Below are 19,040 nucleotides of genomic sequence, written 5' to 3'. Positions count from 1 at the left end.
CACCTGATCAGGAAGAGGAAGTCGATGAGGCCTTCTACAGACAGCTGGAAGTAGCCTCACGATCCCAGGCCCTGGTTCTCATGGGGGACTTCAAGCACCCCGATATCTGCTGGAAAGACAACACAGCTAGGCACAAACAGTCCTGGAGGTTCCTGCAGAGCATTGGTGACAACTTCTTGACACAGGTGGTGGAGGAGCCAACAAGGAGAGGTGTGCTGCTGGACCTCGTACTAACAAACAAAGAAGGACTGGTGGAAGATGTGAAGGTCGAGGGCAGCCTTGGCTGCAGTGACCATGAGATGGTGGAGTTGAGGATCCTGCGAGGAGGCAGCAGGGCACTAAGTAGGATCGCAACCCTGGACTTCAGGAGAGCAAACTTTGGCCTCTTCAGGGACCTACTTGGAGGAATCCCATGGGTTACGGCCCTAGAAGGAAGGGGTGTTCAAGAGAGCTGGTTAATATTCAAACATCACCTCCTCCAGGCTCAAGAGCGGTGCATCCCTATGAGTAGGAAGTCAAGCAAAGGAGGTAGGAGACCTGCATGGATGAGCAAGGAGCTCCTGGCAAAACTCAACCAGAAGAAGGAAGTCTACAGAAAGTGGAAAGGGGGACAGGCCACTTGGGAGGATTATAGAAACATTGTCAGAGTATGCAGGGATGTGACAAGGAAGGCTAAGGCCCGTTTGGAATTAAATCTGGCGAGAGATGTCAAGGACAGCAAGAAGGGCTTCTTCAAATACATCAGTAGCAAGAGGAAGACTAGGGAAAATGTGGGCCCTTTGCTGAATGGGGTGGGTGCCCTGGTGACGAAGGATGCAGAGAAGGCAGAGTTACTGAATGCCTTCTTTGCTTCAGTCTTTACTGCTCAGGCCAGCCCTCAGGAACCCCAGACCCTGGAGGCAAGAGAGAAAGTCTGGAGAGAGGAAGACTTTCCCTTGGTGGAGGAGGAGTGGGTTAGAGATCATTTAAGCAAACTTGACACCCACAAATCCATGGGCCCCGATGGGATGCACCCACGAGTGCTGAGGGAGCTGGCAGATGTTATTGCTAAGCCACTCTCCATCATCTTTGAAAGGTCATGGAGAACAGGAGAGGTGCCTGAAGACTAGAAGAAAGCCAATGTCACCCCAGTCTTCAAAAAGGGCAAGAAGGAGGACCCAGGGAACTACAGGCCAGTCAGCCTCACCTGCATCCCTGGAAAGGTGATGGAGCAGCTCATCCTGGAGGCCATCTCCAAGCATGTGGAGGAAAAGAAGGTGATCAGGAGTAGTCCGCATGGCTTCACCAAGGGGAAATCATGCCTAACCAATCTGATAGCCTTCTATGATGGAATGACTGGCTGGGTAGATGAGGGGAGAGCAGTGGATGTTGTCTACCTTGACTTCAGCAAGGCTTTTGACACTGTCTCCCATAACATCCTCATAGACAAGCTCCAGAAGTGTGGGCTGGATGAGTGGACAGTGAGGTGGATTGAGAACTGGCTGAATGGCAGAGCTCAGAGAGTTGTGATCAGCGGTGCAGAGTCTAGTTGGAGGCCTGTAGCTAGCGGTGTCCCCCAGGGGTCAGTACTGGCTCCAGTCTTGTTCAACTTCTTCATCAATGACCTGGATGAAGGGACAGAGTGCACCCTCAGCAAGTTTTGGGTGGAGGAGTGGCTGATACACCAGAGGGCTGTGCTGCCATTCAGAGAGACCTGGACAGGCTGGAGAGGTGGGCGGAGAGGAACCTCATGAAGTTCAACAAAGGCAAGTGCAGGGTCCTGCACCTGGGGAGGAATAACCCCCTGCACCAGTACAGGTTGGGGGTTGACCTGCTGGAAAGCAGCTCTGCCGAGAAGGACCTGGGAGTGCTGGTGGACACCAAGTTAAGCATGAGGCAGCAATGTGCCCTTGTGGCCAAGAAGGCCAATGGTCTCCTGGGGTGCATCAGGAAGAGTGTTGCCAGCAGGTCGAGGGAGGTGATTCTCCCCCTCTCCTCAGCCCTGGTGAGGCCCCATCTGGAGTACTGCGTCCAGTTCTGGGCTCCCCAGTACAAGAGGGATGTGGCACTAGTGGAGCAAGTGCAGCGAAGGGCTACAAAGATGATTAGGGGACTGGAACATCTCTCTTATGAGGAAAGGCTGAGAGAGCTTGGCCTGTTTAGCCTGGAGAAGAGAAGGCTGAGAGGAGATCTTATCAACGTGTACAAGTATCTGAAGGGAGGGTGTCGAGAGGATGGGACCAGACTCTTTTCAGTGGTGCCCAGCGACAGGACGCGAGGCAACGGGCACAAACTGAAACGCAGACAATTCCATCTGAACGTGAGGAAATACTTCTTCACTGTGAGGGTGACAGAGCACTGGAAGAGGTTGCCCCGAGAGGTTGTGGAGTCTCCTTCTCTGGAGATGTTCAAAACACGCCTGGACGCAATCCTGTGCAACATGCTCTAGGTGACCCTGCTTGAGCAGGGGGGTTGGACTAGATGATCTCCAGAGGTTCCTTCCAACCTCAGCAATTCTGTGATTCTGTGAAGCTCCTGTTCTGGCCATATTCAGGTTGCCTAATCCAAAATTTTATTAACTGTACAAATATAACGTAACTTGATGGTAATAGTAAGGCTCTGCTAAAACTTCCTGGGAAAATCCAGCAAGGCTTTGCAATTAAGGGCTGTAATACTTAGGTTTCTTAACAAAATTGCCCTGAAAAGTTCTAGAACAAGGTTATGAAATGGCGGTAAAAATCTATTGCTATCATTTGCAATGCTTTACTTTGGCTACCTACTCATTTTCAGCAAGTCCTGCAGCACATCCATGTTTTGGACCTCACCTGGATATCCCTTGTGTTTGTGTAATGTGGTACAATTCGACTGCATTCAGCAGAGTTGCTTCTGGTTTGATGTAGTGATGGTGAGGCTGAAACTGCAACCAATTTCTGATGTAGTGATAACATTTTTATAGTTCACATACACGAGGCTAGGAGAATCAGCTGTTATAGAAAGTACTGCTGATCACAGTGTGACTGTAGGTTGCTTGGGGTTTTTTGCCTCTCAGCAAAGGGAACATTAGTGTTTCTCGTAACAGGAAAGTAATGCGTTTTAAGCAATGAGATCATTCCATTTTTTAATAGTTCTATAGTGATTTTGACTTTAGATGGCAAGAGAGAGTTTCTTTTTATAGTTTTTTTAACTGTGGCTATGTTAAGCCCTATAGCATTATGAAAAATCAGTTTACAGTACTGCTAGAATCAGATACAAACAAACACGCAGATAGAAACCACCCAGATTGCTGATTATTGTTACCATCCTGGTCCTTCTTGGTGTCCTGTACCCTCAGGTTAATGTTGCTGATCCTCATCAGGCTTGTTCCTCCATGGTTGTGTGATTGATATTTAGTCAGGCAGGACAGCTGTAAGGGGAATACATGGCCCAAAGGTAGTGACAGTTTTGTATTTTTAAAAGACATGTGTGGACCTTTCAGCTGAAGAGCAGTCCCTGTTGTGCTAAACATTCAACAAACAGTAGCTGTGAAGTGTTACGAGAATGGATGTTCCAGCATCCCACAGCTGGAGGAGGAAGTCCTCACCATTACCAGCCATCATTATAAGGCAGTCATTTCCTCCTTTGCAATGCTAGGCAAAGCAAAAAAAGCAACAACAACAACAACAAAAGCCCAAAGAGCAGCCCTTTTCTTCCAGCCTGTTCTTCTCAAGCAAAGGCCTTACAACTGCCAGAGCTGTAGAATGTTTTGGCCCCCTCCTTACCCATGCCCATACACTTGTTGCATATCCTGATAAAGTCAGGAACCAAACTAGCAAGGCAGAGGGAGCAGCTCTAGCCTGCAACCTTTGTTACTGCTCTTCCTCAGCGTAGCAGGGCTAAGAAGCAGTCTATGTGCTCACAACATCTCTATCTGTGCTGTTACTACCTCACTTGCTAGAAGCGTGTATCCTGTTCCAGATACTTAAAGTCTCTGTCGATGAGGATGAGTCAGTTTCTGGGGCAGGAAATCTTGAGAGCTGAAGAGGTGGAAATATTACGGAAATGCTATTGGGCCTATTGCCAGCAGAGAGAGCACCAAGGAAGAGTAGGGGTGTAAGGAATGGTTGTGCCAGCTTCTGCTAAGTCTGTTTTTGAATGTCAGCAGAAGAAAATGTTGGAACTTGAAAATATTTGCCTTTGCATAGAGAAATACCCAGCATTGGTGCCTCCCCTGCCATACCCTTCCTATCACCAGACACCAGCACAAGGACTGTGAAACTTTAGTACCTCCAAAAAGAAGTAGAAGGAGAAAAAAATTATTTCCTGGTGATGGAACAATAGAATATGATGTGAGCTCGTGAAATCCTTTCGCTGTAGAGATGATGTGTCCCAACGTTTATGGAGCTATCCTGATGCTGACTTCAGGCTGCAAGATTGCTGTATACACAAGCTAACAAGGCTTCAGAGTGAGCTGAAAAGTCCAACAAGCTTGGGTAATCAGCTGTCTGAAGCCTGAGCTCGCGTGGTTTCTCTGTCCTCAGTATCTCAGTGTGTTTGCAGGTGGTACATTTCTGCTTCTGAATGCACTGCACACATACCCAGAGAAGCGGTTCTGATTCTTTTTAGTTGTCAAAAAGAATAGCATTAGCACAGTGCTCATCAATTTTTTGGCAGTAGGTTTTCTTTTGTGATAAAGCTGCTAAAGAAGATCCTGCAGCTGTGTTGATACAGGAGCACATGGGCTCTGCTATGAACTGTTGGGTTTACAAGGCTGTGATCTGTAAACCATATCATTGAAATGATCAGAACTCTGTTTTTGCATGGGTATTTTTAGCCTGTATTGTACAACTGATTCGTTTTACAGGCTCTGTAGACAGTTATATGTGTACATGTGGGGAAAAAGGGAACAAGATAGTTTCTGACTTAATGTAGGGCCATGCCTATGGAAAGAGAATGTATGGGAAAAATTATGGGTTACCATTTTGAAAGCCAGTCCAGATATTTAACTGCTGAAAGTAATTATTGCATGGTTCCAAAATCACAATATTCATGGGTTTATGCAACATGATGATTTACAACAGTAAGTTATGCTTGCTGACTGAGATGATGACACAGGGTAGTAAGTCATTTTGGAATATGTAAACATTGCGATTCTGGACATGTGTGAAAATAAGCTTTCTCTGTGTCCTTTAGCACCACTGACTAGAATGGAATATTATAATTGGAACCAAGGGACTGGGAGTCAGGACATCAGTACTTAATAGTTGCTTGGAGAACTACCCCATTAAAAGATTATGAAACAGTACCTTGCCTTTTAAAATGTCTGTGATTTGGCCTATTACTTTAAAAAGAAAAAAAAACACATATATGCATATTTGATGTGCAGTCAATTGCCATATTTGTCTAAGAATAGAATTTTAAGACACTTTGATATTATTAGGGAGAGAACTGAATGCAGGATATATTACTGAGATCTTTTTTTTCTTCTTCTTCTTTTTTTTTTTTAAGGGGGAGCCAGGAAAACCGGGTGAACAAGGATTGACAGTAAGTACTCCTCTTTTCTTTTCCAGTTTGCTAAGAAATTGTAACAAAATGCATATATACTTTTTAAAATGCGGAACTCCAAAAAGTTTTATGACTGTTTATTCCCTAACCTTTCTTTGTCACAGACTATTTGAAATCTCATCTGTGAAGAAAGCATGAGAAAGACAAATTTCCTCTTCTTACATACATTTGCCTGACATATAAGGCCAGATTCTTCTTTCAGCTTGCAAGAGTAGAGGGAAATAAAAACAGATAGATGCACAGCAAAGTAAAAGAGCCAACTCAGTTGTCCCCCACTTATAAAGCCCCACTCCTGGAGGTGCCCATTTATCACTGCCTCCAAAGTTGAGTTGTTTGCACCTTGGGAGCACTGGGCAGCAGAATAGCCATCTACTTGTTTAAAGGGGAAAATCCCAGTTGTCTCTCTGGCAACAATTCTGGCCCCTTTCCTGCCCGAACGGTGAATATGCAACACTGCATACTGAAACTCTCAGAATATTCTTCTTGATATCTCCTTTTTTTTCTGCATGTGTGGGAGAATATAACAGCCAAATGAATGTCTTTTTTTACAAATATTCAGATATGGGAGTAGATGTTTTCTATTGCATCAAGAACTAATTAATCCTATTCATTTGGAAACAAATTGAAGCTCCACTGCTTTTAAACCAGCTTCAGCCACAGGGTAAGGCATCAGAAGTTTCTGACTGTCGCATATTCCCAGCCAGTGAAGCGTGCAGTGATTTCTTTCCCCTTAAGATCTCCCTAAACACTCATGGTCATTCTTATTTTTTATGAGAGATGACAGAATTGTAGCCCATGGCATGTGGTTTTGATTCCTGAATGCTTCTGAGTAGGAAGATTATGGGCTGAGCAATCAGATCAAATATGGTTGTTATCTGTTTGAATTCATGAAGTTTTACACAGGTATGATGGTACATTACTGTTGCAAATTGCAAAACATTTTGGATTGCAGTGGGCACGTATTTTTCACAGAAGATGAAGCTAAGATTCTTAGACGTTGAAATATCCTGCTGTGATCAGGCAGTTAAAATCCAGTAGCTTTTCATTTCAAGATAATGATTTAACAAAACAAAACCCAGAGCCTCCCTAAGGTACCACCGAGAGTTTTAGCAAGTTATTGGGTTCTTCTTTAGTTCTTTCCTCCTCTTGGTTTTTGATTGCCTATTGTTAATAAGATGCATAATAGCTGTGAAGGGTGTCTTTTTGTTTGTTTGCTTTGTTTTACTTGTAATATTCTCCTGTTTGCACTCTGGATCAAATTCACTCAGATTCTACAACAGTGTCTTCCTTCTCTTCAAGACCAGATCTTCAGGGTCACAGAATTGCTGAGGGGTTTTAGGAGCAAAACACTGTCCATCACTTTTTAGTCTCCATGCTCAGAAGATTTCCATCATTTTAAAGTAACCAGCTGTGTCTAAGTACAAAAGAACTGTTACTGATCTCTTCCTCTACATCGCCCATGACAGTGTGTTTAAATAGGGAGAAATGGTGTTTTGAAAAAAAATCAGCAAGCTGAGTTAGAAAAAGGTTCTAAACTACTTGAATTTCTACCACTGAATGCCAGGTCTAAAAGTTATTCTGATTTCAAAAGTGTTAAGTTGTGTATAGATCAAGTAAAGAGCATCAGAATATCAGGGAGGCAATTGATTTCTTTTTATTCCTCTTGCTGCTCTTGACATACCTTATATGCCAGTAAAAATTTTACAGTTTTGGCAACTGTGTTTGGTAAGATGCCTTGGTATTTCTAGATGAATGTACAAAATATTATTAGAGCTGATAAACTAAGCTTTGATCTCTGGACCAGCAACTGCACAGCTTAAAATTACTTAATTTTCTATTTTCTCTTCTTCCAAGCAGAGGAATAAAACTCTTGAAGAATGAAAGATGGTAGATAATGAGATAACAGCACTTTTTCCAGCTTGTGTCTCAGAATGCACCACAAGCGTATTACACCATGTTGAGTAACTTGTGACCTACTCACACAATATGTGCCTTGATTCACAAAAAGTTTAAAACATTTTCATGCATTTGGAGTTCTGGGAAATGTTCACATTCTCATTTCAGTGAAATAGGAAATTGAGTCACTCCAGTGAAGACATGGCAATTTACTCCAACTGAGAATCTGCTGCCACATCTTCCCCCATTTTCAATAAAGGTCTGTGTCAATAAAGAAAATCATGTTTCTGGTGAGGTTATGAGAGAGGGCAGCAATAATTCAGTACCTCTCTCCATCTCAGGCAGGGGAGGTTTGCTTGGACCAGATACAGAGAATGACAATGTCTGAGATCTCTTGCACAATTTCTCCTGCTTTGGCATGAGAGAGCTCAACCTCTCTTGAGTGCACAAGGGAATGTGCCTTGAAGACAGGGAATGGCTTCTCTTTTTTCCCCATTTACAATGAAAGTATGTTGAGGTGGGGTTGAGGAAGGAGAGGGCTGGGAAAGCCAGTTGTTGCTTAAAGGAGTCTCTTCATTCTCCACTGAAAATCTTTCCAGATTATCAGAGTGTCAGTCTGCTTCTATTGCTCCCCTATCCATGTGGTTGTGATGTTGTGGACAGCTGTTTCCAAGGTTTTTCAGCTCTATTTGTTGTTTGTTTGTCAGGAAGGACCTGTTCCCTCTTAGAGCCAAATAGGGAGTGAGAGTGTTCACTTCACTTGGTGATGGAGGCTTAGGTTTAAGTTAGAAAGGAGTGAGAGTATGTATCCTTAATGCTGGAAGGGAATGTAAGAATGACTAGTTAGTTGCAATTTGTGTCTAGTTTCCAGGACACTTAAAATCCCTGAACAGCCACTCTCTACAAAAGGTAAAGGAGATCTGAAGTTTTCCCCTGCCTTAAGTTCTTGAAGAAGGAGATTCCTCCTTGCAGAAAGAAGTAAGAGAATTCAGAGGGAGGTTGAGTGGTGGGGCACCACCAAAGGGGCAGTAAATTTTGAAATGTTATGTGGTACTAACAAATTGTCTGCTCTGCAAGAGGGAAGGCCCATAGTTCCCTTAGCTTTTCACCCTTTTCAGTTAAAGCTGTGTGCTGCCTCTCATAATTCATCTCTCTGCCCATGTCATTTACCTGGTCTTTCTGACAGTAAGAACTTTTAAATGCCATGTAAGAATTCTTCTGTTTTATCTTCTCAATTTTAGCATGGATCATAAGTGAATTTGTGATTGTTCTGAACTCAAGAGCTAAGATTCCTGGTTGCAGACTATTAATGAGTACTTAAATTGTGGTCAGTGACAGGAAAACTCAAAGGCTGATACTGATAGGCTGAAGTTTTCAGACTGTTAAATTGCAGTACAGCAGACATTGTGGTTGGGGTGTTCTTGTTTCTGATTTTCATACTGGAAGGTTTTTTTGAACATTATTGGTGCTTTTATGTTTAGAACTGTTTTAAACTAGCACATAGTGATAAAAATCTGGAATATCAAAAATCTGCTGTAATTTCAGCTCCTTGGAAAAGAAGTCAATTTAAATATGTTCTGTGTATGAGTCAACCACTTATTATCACTGAAAAAAATACATATTAATTTTTTACCCCAAAATTGGCTTTAAAGTCATGTAAGTAATTTTACAGCTGTTTTGCAGGAGCAGAACAGTCCAAAACAACCACAGCGCTCAGGTAAAGGTGTCTCTGTGCAAAAGAAATCAATACGAAAATGATTAACTCAAACACAAAATCCCTCTGCTTAAGAAGTGTTGTTTGCCAGACTAGCAGTTTTGTGCTTATTCAGTCTTATTGGGCATCTGTTCAAGAAAACTAGACCTGATGTTATGGTTTTTCCTAGTTACTCAAAATAAGGAGGACCTTCTTCCCAAGGATATTGCTGTATCTGTGAACGACAGCAGAAGAGAGTAACTTTGCAGTTAACTGTGCAAAGTGTCACATCTTTAAAATGAATTAATACTAGTTTTTCATCTGACGTAAAAAATGAACAAAATGAACACAGAGAGCAGGCAGAACTAACTGGGAAGTGCTGCTGGCTTGAATTCTCCCTTTCAGGTCAATGGCCAAGGCTAGATGTGTGAGTCCTCATAGCTCCTACGGGAAGTGGATAACAGAGATTTTGTTTTCAATGGGGAGAGCTCTGCTGCAGCTCTCTCTGTTTCACTCTGGTAGCACATTCATACTAAATTTTAGAAGGAGATGTTCTTAATCTGTTTAGTTTGCGAAGAACTAGCAGCTGAAATGTAAAATCGCAGTCAGTGCCTCTCACAGTAATTATTCTTTTTTCCAATATAAATACAATTGTCCTGAACTTACAAGTGCTAGTCTTAGGAAAAAATAGTCTTTGGTATTTTGTAACCTCTGTACTTCAGTAACTGTTGTCTGGGATGTCAGAGCAATGATTAGGAGAATGATGATGACAGGCTCTGTCTGAGCACTAATGAATACTTATTGCTGCTCTTTTCATCAATGTGGGCAATGGCTTTAATCAGAAATTATATGAGGTTTCCCATTATAATGAATCTCTTTTCTTAGCTGGTCTTTCTTTTATCTAGGTGATTCATCAGTACTAAAGCATTGCACATTTCAATACTAGTAGTCTAGAAATTACAATCTTTATAAAACACTTCTCAAACATGCAGCAACACGTTTGCAAAATTACTTTGTGTATACTGGCTCTGCTGAAGTGAAAGAGAATACTTTGTGTGAAAGCTGCACTTTCCTCTTCATGTGCACCTTCTAGTTTAGGTTTCTTTCCTAAGTTTTTTATGCCTTTATACTGGTAATTAGAAGGTTTGTGGAAATAAGGAGATGCTTCATGGTTCATATAGGCACCCAAGGGGAAATATGCATTCTCAGGCACAGTTTGGAACTTTTGTCCCATGGACATATGGAGACAGTACCTCCTAAAGTCTTTCTGGTTACAGAGAACTTTCACTTTGGTTAGGCAATATGCAAGTTTAAAAAAACAGAATTTTTTGGCTAAGCTTTAGTATAAGAGAGTTTTTGTATAGTAGTGTATCGCACTGTTGTGAAATATTTTACTTTAAAACTTCTTCAGTGTACAAAAACACTCACTTTTCTATTGCATTTTCTTTAGATACTTTCATTTGGTGTTTGCACTCACTGTCCATGAAATCTGATAGCTTGTGAAACATATCATTACTGCCGCCCCAGACTTGCAAACAGAAGATGCCCCAAACTTCAGTTTCCTATGTTCCTTTAAATAATGTTAAGCAACTGAGACACTTGAATTTGGTTACAGAAACACCTTGAGTGGCTATTGCTAAAATGTCACACCCTGAAATTACTGTGCTTTTGAACTGCAACTTGAACCTTTACAGGGCAGAATTATTTCCTATTTTGCAGCTTGCTAGAATACAAGTAACAGAGTGTGGTTAAAAGGGAAAATGTAATTCTGACATTAGATGGGAGGCCTAGGAAGAATCCTGAACTTGGGACATATGTTTTGACTATATTTGGGTCAGCCTTTTCTTTCTTCTTTTTTTTCAGGTAGTTATTAACAAAGCCACTCAAATGCATCCAGCTGCAACTTCATTTGATCATTTCTGTCATGCTCAGTTTTGATATGATACAAGCTCTGGAGGTCCCTTGATTTTAGAAAACAGTCAATGAAGAATGGCATTCATAACAGAAATCTCCTAGCTTTTAAAAGCACAGATATGTAGACACACTTTTATAAACATTTGCTTTCTTGGATAGCCGGTTTTCCAAGTGCTTAAGTAACTGTCAATTCCCCATCTCCAGTGACACATAGTTAGCAGTTGAATTTCTTGTGAGCAACACACCTTCTTCCTCCAGTATCCTATTGAGGAGTGAATTGAATGAGAACCTAATTCCCTGCAATACCTTGCCACATCTGCTTTGCGAGTTCACTCATTTGCACATGATGGAAAAAGGCCTTTCAAAAGTGTTCATGATATCTGAAATAGTGAGAACTATCTTTTATTTTTATATTTTTTAATTATCTTCCTATTCTGGACAATGCTCACAACCAACATTTTCAACCCTCTCGGTTGAAGTTTTTCTGTGAATATATACAATTTAAAGAAAAGTAACTTGATTTTCAAAGGATGTTAAGCAGTCACTTCATTCAGTGAAGGAGATTTTGAGGCTTATGCTTCTCTCTGTCTTATCTTGTAGGCTTTTATTTTAACTCCTTCATATCCCCAGTGATGATGGGGCAGTAGTTGAGTGACAATATGTTATCTGTAGTAATAGACTGAACATCCAAAAGGCAAGACTCTGCTGCACTTTTTGTAGGTCCCTGGTTACAGTGGAGTAGAGGCTTCATGGTTTGAGGAAAATGAGGTGGGAAGAAATATAGCAGCTGTCTGAAAGCTTTGGCTCAATTCCAATGCAAAGCTATTCAAATGTTACATTTAGTTGAATCTGCATTTGCAAAGCATCCCTTTAGGAGGTTATACTGGAGCTACCAGCAGCTGAGAAAAAAACAAAGTTGACAAATGAAGAAGTTCACCTTCACATATTTCTCGCTTTCTGCCCCTATCTCAAGACCTACATAGAGGTTTTACTTGCTGGTCTTACTGTTTGTTCATCAAGTGGACAACACAGCCCTCTCCCCAGTTCAGTGGAATAATTTACCGGCATTATCCATTCCTTGAATATAAAAGGAACAGGTATGAAATATGAAGGTAGTCTTAAGTTGTTCTGTATTCAGGACTCTGCACATTGATGGAGGGACTCTGCTTAAGACCTGAAACACCTCCAAAACTCAACTGATTAATATGCTGGAAGTCAACATATAAATGATGCCCAGGATTTGTGTGTTTAGAGCCTATTTTGGTGAGGGTGATGTTACAAAGCCTAATTCAAGCATAAATTTCTTGGAGTTTTTAAGATGTTAGCCAAACTTGCATCTTTCTCAGAGAAGAAGGGGGAGGATTTTAGTTCATCATGTGGTGTGGTCTCTGGCACTGGAAGAAACTTACTTCCCTATCTTCCGTTTAGTCTCTGGAGAAAAGGGAAAACTACTGTTTTTACAGTATGTTGTTATATCCATGTTTCCTTACCCAGCAGACCACCCACACCTACCAACATCCTCTTGGTTTGTTTTTTTTTGTTTTTGTTTTTTTCCTTTCTTAGGGACTCCTCACAAGCAATGCTCAAGAAATGGGCTGTCCTTCATTACCATATTCAGCATTGCTGGCTCCCTCAGCCACTGGCAAATCTTATGATTAGAATTCAGATGCTTACTGAAAATGAGATCTGATTTAAGCAGCAGTTCTCGAAACCCATGGGCTGGAAGGATTTTTCTCTAGCCTAAAAAAGCATGTGATCTTTTCTGCTCACTGATCTGATGATTACCCAGAGCTGAGTGCTTGAAAAGAGTGCATAAGGACTGAGTTGAAGACGATCTGACTTTTACCAAAACAGACTGATGTAATGTCAGAAACATGGTCAGCTGGACTATTTCCCTACTTCCTCCCCTCTGCACTGTGGCCACAACCACTTGGGTGCTTTGGAGACTCCAGCTGAGAAATGCGTTCTGTTAAAATCAATGGGACTTTGACTCCTGTATGGCATTAAGCAGCCTTCCTGAACTGAGATATCTGTTCTTGCAATCTTAGTTCACGGGGAAAAGGTGGTGCTTTTTTATTCCAAGAGTACTTTTAATGATTTCTGAAGTATTTACTGTTACTTGCAAATGATGGCACAGATTGTATGTTGGGTGAAACATAGCGATGTATCCTGATACCTTTAGTAAACTAGGTGAGGAGATTTTGAGGCATATGCTTCTCTCAGTCTTAAAAATGCTTGGTTGCATAAACCTTGCTTTTATACTGCCAAGCAGATATATTACTACAGATGCACAACTGGCTTTTAGTTGGTATCAGAAACAGAAAACCCTCAGTCTTCTTAATGCTGACGGATTTGTCAGTATTGGAAGAAACAGATGGGATGGAAGAGAAAAGATTAGAAGAGGGGAAAGTTTGAGTCTTCCAGTTAGTTAAATCTGTTCCAAAAGAGAAGAGAAAAGGTCCATTGTGCAGCAGAAAGTTTTACTTTTCCTTGATGCATAAAACATCAGCTGGTTTCAGTCCAGTATCAGAGTGCTTACACAATAGGACATTTTTAATTGGTCATTTAACTTTAAATTGGCTACAGTTATTATGTTAATTGAATTGTTTTTCCTTTGCAGGGACCTCAGGGGCCTGCAGGACAAAAGGTACAGTATAAACAACAATACTGTGAAAGTGATTGTTCTTCCTGGTGCTAAACTGTAATCAGAAAAGGTGAATGGAAGTAGCTACTGTACACCACATTGAATCAGTTAGTTTAGGCTCTGAATTTTGTTTTTGCAAAGTGCAACCATATAATGTGAGACATAAGATTTCTGATTTCCCTATTATAGGAAGTTCAAGCAATACAGAGCAGACTGTTTTCAATCTGTCTCTTAACTTTCAGGTGAAAAGGTCACTATAATTTTCTTATTCATGCACTGGTACGACTATGAAACCAAAGTTAAAACATTGTGAAAGGTGGGGAGATAGAGTTTCTGATTAAATGCCTGTCCTTACTCAAGTAGATCAGTGCCATATGACTAAAAAATTGACCAGCAGAAACAAAGGACGTAGGTGTTGCTGATGAATGATATTTGGTTGGCTGTGTTCAGGTGGTCTGCCGGTGTCTTCCTGTTTCTTCAGTAACCTGAGAACTGACTTCCTGTAAATGCTTTCAGCATTATTTACACTTATTAAAACTGACTGCCTCAGTTTGATGGAGTTGAACTTAGGATTTATAGAATTATGCCATTAAAACAGTCCTAAATATATTGGCAATAACAGCTAGTCAGTGGCACTTTTCCAGCATCTCACCACGTACCACCAAGGCAGATCATTTTCAAAGCTATTTCAAAAGGTAAAAAGTATTATGGAAAATATGTAATAAAATGGGCTTAATTTGTATAAAGAAACAAAAGAAAGGAAAGTAATAAGTAGTTTTAACTTATGTGGGAAAGATGTTCCCTCTGTTTTTCTCTGAGTTAATATTCTTTAAAGTGATGGTTTGCTTGCATCTGTTAAAATAGTACTTTTTGAACAAAAGAAAAAAACCTGCTGATATGTAAAAATGTAATCCCAAAAGCATATAAATCAGTGGTATTTTTGTCGACTGTGAGTAGGACAGAGCTTGCAGGCTGAAGGAGAAGACTGCCCTTCATGATTAGCAATGCAAGAATGTGACATTAAATGCTGCCATTATAAAATTATTCCCTAAAATCCCAGTGGGGTATTTTACATGTATAGCATCAGCAAAATCCGTGTGCCAATGTATTTTTGAAAATCTGATAAACTTCTACTTTCTTAAGGACATGGTAGAATCAGCATTATTTATGCTTTCTAACATAAATATTTCATAAGAAAAATCAGTAGGTGTTTAAGGCTGTTGCTGACAGCAGGAACTTTATAGAAATGATGGTTTATTCATTCTGATGGCTTAGCACCCTCCTGAGCTTTGTCTTCTAGTTTTCTGGGAAAATGATACAAATATGTGAGAATATTCACTAAGGCACCTTTGCACTGGCTAGCAGTCATGGCCATGCATCTGGCAAATAGAGGCAACAGCAAGGTCAAAATGGAAGCTTTGGGAATAAGGGGAAAGTGTTGTGGGACATGGGGACAGGCTGAGATGCCAACGTACTGTTTCTTGCTCGGGTTCCAGTGTTACTGCATGGAATTCAACCAGTTTCCTACTGATTTGCAGCTCTGTTATGAGATGGAGCCTCTTGGGAGTTCAAATTTGGGGGTTTTAGGGAAGGAGGGTTCTTTCTTTACAGGATTATTCCATCCATTATTCTCTCAACTCTGTTCACTGATGACCACATACATCCGTTCTGGATGCATTCCATTCGGTTTTGGTGTCCTTTCCTAATCCATTTGTAGTGAAAGTTCAAACTGATGTGACTAGAAGGGAGAATGCCGTGTGCTGATTCTAGGGTCTCAAAGCAAGCAGGGCCTGCAGGGCTTCACAGGGTGCCCATTTGTATGAAGGGTGATGGGCATCTGCATGTTTCACTATTGGCAAAGCCTCTGCCTTTCCCAGTCCCCTGATGTCTTTTTAGAGTGTTAGCCTTTCAAACAGCTATCACACTTTTGTGACCTGTTCATGTGTTTAGAAATGAAAAATAAAATTAATTCTTTTGAATTTCTTGCTGCACAACACCATTATTATAAAAAAAAAAAAGAGAGAGAATGCTGTGTAAGCCCATACAATTTTCCTGCTTTCTTCATGCCTCAGGTTTTCGCTGAATATCCATATTGACAGTTGCACAAGTTTCTACAAAAAAAACCTGTCTGTTGTACAGAAACTTAAAGTTGTGCAAGAGCTTTGTAAAATGACCCCTCCAATGTTACAACTCGGTGCTAATACTTTGCTTTCCTTCTTTATGTCTGCTCCTTGTGTCTGGTCTCTGTTGGTTTTTCGATTTTGATTGCAGTAATACTGATGCAATTTAAAAAGATATCTTTAATTTGCACTGTCAGGCTGAATTGTTGCAGATTTTCCCTTGAAAGCTTTAAGATAGATTGGTGCTACCTGTTATTGCGCTTGAAGAATCCCTCTGAAGCATTGATGGTTTTGGTCAGGTGCTATGTTAGATTGTGTAGGATCAGTCTTCAAAATTTTTCCAGAGCATTAAATGGATTGGCATTTTAATTCTTAAATTTCTCAAAAAGCATCTGCAACATTAGAAAGTATCCACCAACTTGAACTTTCCTTCTGAAATAGGACATAGAGTGGGACAGTCATTAAATGCACGATATAAGAACATGTCTAATTAGTATAAAATGTAAGAAGAGATCTCAGCTTGAATAAAAATTATTTTTTGAAAATTTTATTGTCCTTTAGGGTATGCAAACATTCAATATTGTTTTTAAGTACTATATTAAGAGATGAAATGTTTCATGACCTGTTTAATTTGCTAAATCCAGGTGTCTGTTTCCCACCAGGGTTCTGTTGGAGTGCCTGGTGTTCCAGGGAGAGACGGGCAAGTGGTGAGTTCACTTGACTTCATCAGCACTGAACTTATGTATGTAATAGATTAAAGCCAGTCAAAGCTCATCCACATGAGCAATATGGAATAATACAGCCAGAGTTGTGATTTCAACTGCATATAGTCTCATTTGTGTTCCAAAGTCACTTTTTTAAATTTTTTTACTTAAATACTTACTTATTTACTTATTTAAACTGAAGGTTTGATTTTCAGATTTGATAATGACTAATGGATTCCAGGGAGAAATGCATATTAGTCGTGTACAATTTCAGACAGTATATTTACAAATTACATTTTTTCTGCCAGGTTTCTTTACTTTCTGTTAGCTCAATCCTGTGATGTAAACAGTTATGTTACTATGGGGTGTTTATACAGTGCCAAGTACAGTACTAATGCAAGCTATAAATAGGGAATAATAAGAGACTGGAAATACAGGTGCAAAATAATATGAAATTGAAATTGGGGAGAAAATTCAAAGAAATTAATAATAATAATTTAAAAAATCCTTAAACACAGTTGGGAGGAAATATTAACTCAGGCAAGTCCTTGTCATCTTCCGGTGCCATCACCAACTTGAATCACAGTTCGGAATGGCTCTCCATAAAGAGAGGTCTCAGGAAAGCAGCAGGGCTGTTTCACAGCTTTGCTAAGCTTTGCTGGCAGAGCTGCAGAGTGAGGAAGTTTGCATAATATCCTTTCCCTGACTGTAAACAGTATTATCCTTCTGTTGTTCTCACAAGCACTAACATTCATGGTGAACTTCAGACACATTTGCAGGGAATACTAAAAGGAAAAATTATGGTACAGGCCATTCACTGTGTTTAAGGAGCAATGAATGATAATGTATAAAATTAATATTGTTCAATACTTTCTCCTGCCCCTTCTCCCAAGAGCCCCAGGAAAAAACCCAAAGATGTTTTAAAGTTTAATTTTAATTACTCTTTCCTAACAGAATAAATGTACCATTTCTAATTCTATTAAATACAGTATTATACCTGTGTTTTGACAGTGGTGATAATAAATGATTTAATAATCAGTCATATTGCTTTAGTGATAATGCTATGAACCTAATATTTTTAAAGTATTCAGAATGTTTTAACTGCAGCAGAACAAAAAAAAATTATTTAGAATTAGCCATATATTACACACAAGAAATTGTAAGAAAATGTTACAAAAATAACTTTGCAATGAAGCCCTGAGATTTTTCCTTGATATTTTATGGCTGCATTCAGTTGTGACATGAATGGTAGACGGTAAGAAACTTTACTCATATGAGCATAAAAATGGATGTCAGTGAAATAACTCAAATGTGCAAAATTTATTTGATTAAAAAGCATTGTTTTGGGAGATTTAGATTTTTTTAAGGTGTATTGGTAAAGTTTGTGTATGTCTATTTTTGAATGACCACATAGACCTGCCTGTATTCATGTTTCATGGAAAAGAAAGAAAATATGCAGTTGCATTTGATAAGGGAAAAAATGCAACACAGCTTTAAATGCTGTTTTTCAGCTTTAAACTGTGCTTTAAAACAGATCCTAACATTTTCAATTTATAGTTTTATGTTTATGTGATTTATTTCAATATTTATGGCATCTAAAGCATTGAAGACGTTCTTAAATAGTTGCCGCTTTTGATAAAATTGTCAACATGGTTTTTAATGTAGTTGGACTATTTTACTTTTGACCTGTAAGAAAGAATAGCTGTATTACTAAACTAGAATCTAGCTTCCAGGATAAAAACCATACAGATAAAAATGAAATGGGGTCAAATTCTTTTGGCTGTTTCATAGTTGTTAGTCGATTTTGACTACCAAGCATTTCATTATGTACCAAGAATATGTTATTTTCTTATAGTAGTAAGCAGACAAATGTTGAATGTTGAGATCTCTTTTAGTAAATGGTCAAGTTCTGCCAGCTTGGAAATACTCTTAGAAAGAAAATTAAACTAAAATACTATTTATCTGAATTTAGTATTATTAAATATAATGTGGCCTAGGACTCCCGTGCTAATATATTGCTACCAAAAGGTGGATTCTTTCAAATTATATGCAAAACCAGATTCTCAGTGCAGTGTTATGCAGAAGATACTGTTGACTGAAGCCCAGAGTATTAATTTTAGTGTCAGACTTCTTTATCTTCCAACTTTAGGTACAGCCTTTTGAGGAATCAATATTTACACTTATGAGTTAGCCTGTATATGTTAGAGTTGGGCTGTACTATGAACTGCTTGCTGGTGCTCCTGACTTTGCTCATATAGATTCATGTTGACTTGCAGAATATTTGAACTGGCTTGAATGCATGGTGCAAGTCATCCACTTTTGAGAAGACAAGTGGTTAAAAGGCTTTATGAAAGCCTTACAGTTGATAGCCTCTTAATCAGTGAACTGCTGTCAAACAGCAGCATGTGCAGTGCAAGAAGTTCCAGGTTAATATTTTCTTCTGACTTTAAAAGGCGGTGAATGTTAAGCACGTTCCTAAAATTAAGTGTGTGTGTGAATGCTTTCCTCAGCAGGGCACTGAAATATCTTTCAGCTGATGAATGTTGGCA

At 39.8% G+C, this 19,040-nt stretch overlaps 1 protein-coding gene across 1 annotated transcript in view; it reads left to right on the top strand.

Annotated features, from left to right (window-relative positions):
- COL25A1 (collagen type XXV alpha 1 chain) overlaps window positions 1-19,040 on the top strand; it is a 322,190-nt gene that overhangs the window by 231,239 nt on the left and 71,911 nt on the right. The window contains exons 12-14 of the mRNA XM_067297090.1: window positions 5,464-5,499; window positions 13,644-13,670; window positions 16,450-16,494. Of these exons, the coding sequence (XP_067153191.1) occupies window positions 5,464-5,499; window positions 13,644-13,670; window positions 16,450-16,494 (108 nt within the window). The remainder of the gene's footprint in view (window positions 1-5,463; window positions 5,500-13,643; window positions 13,671-16,449; window positions 16,495-19,040) is intronic.

This window comes from Apteryx mantelli, chromosome 5, assembly GCF_036417845.1.
Source record: "Apteryx mantelli isolate bAptMan1 chromosome 5, bAptMan1.hap1, whole genome shotgun sequence".
Lineage (NCBI taxonomy): Eukaryota > Metazoa > Chordata > Aves > Apterygiformes > Apterygidae > Apteryx > Apteryx mantelli.
This window is presented reverse-complemented; position numbering and strand designations above follow the sequence as displayed.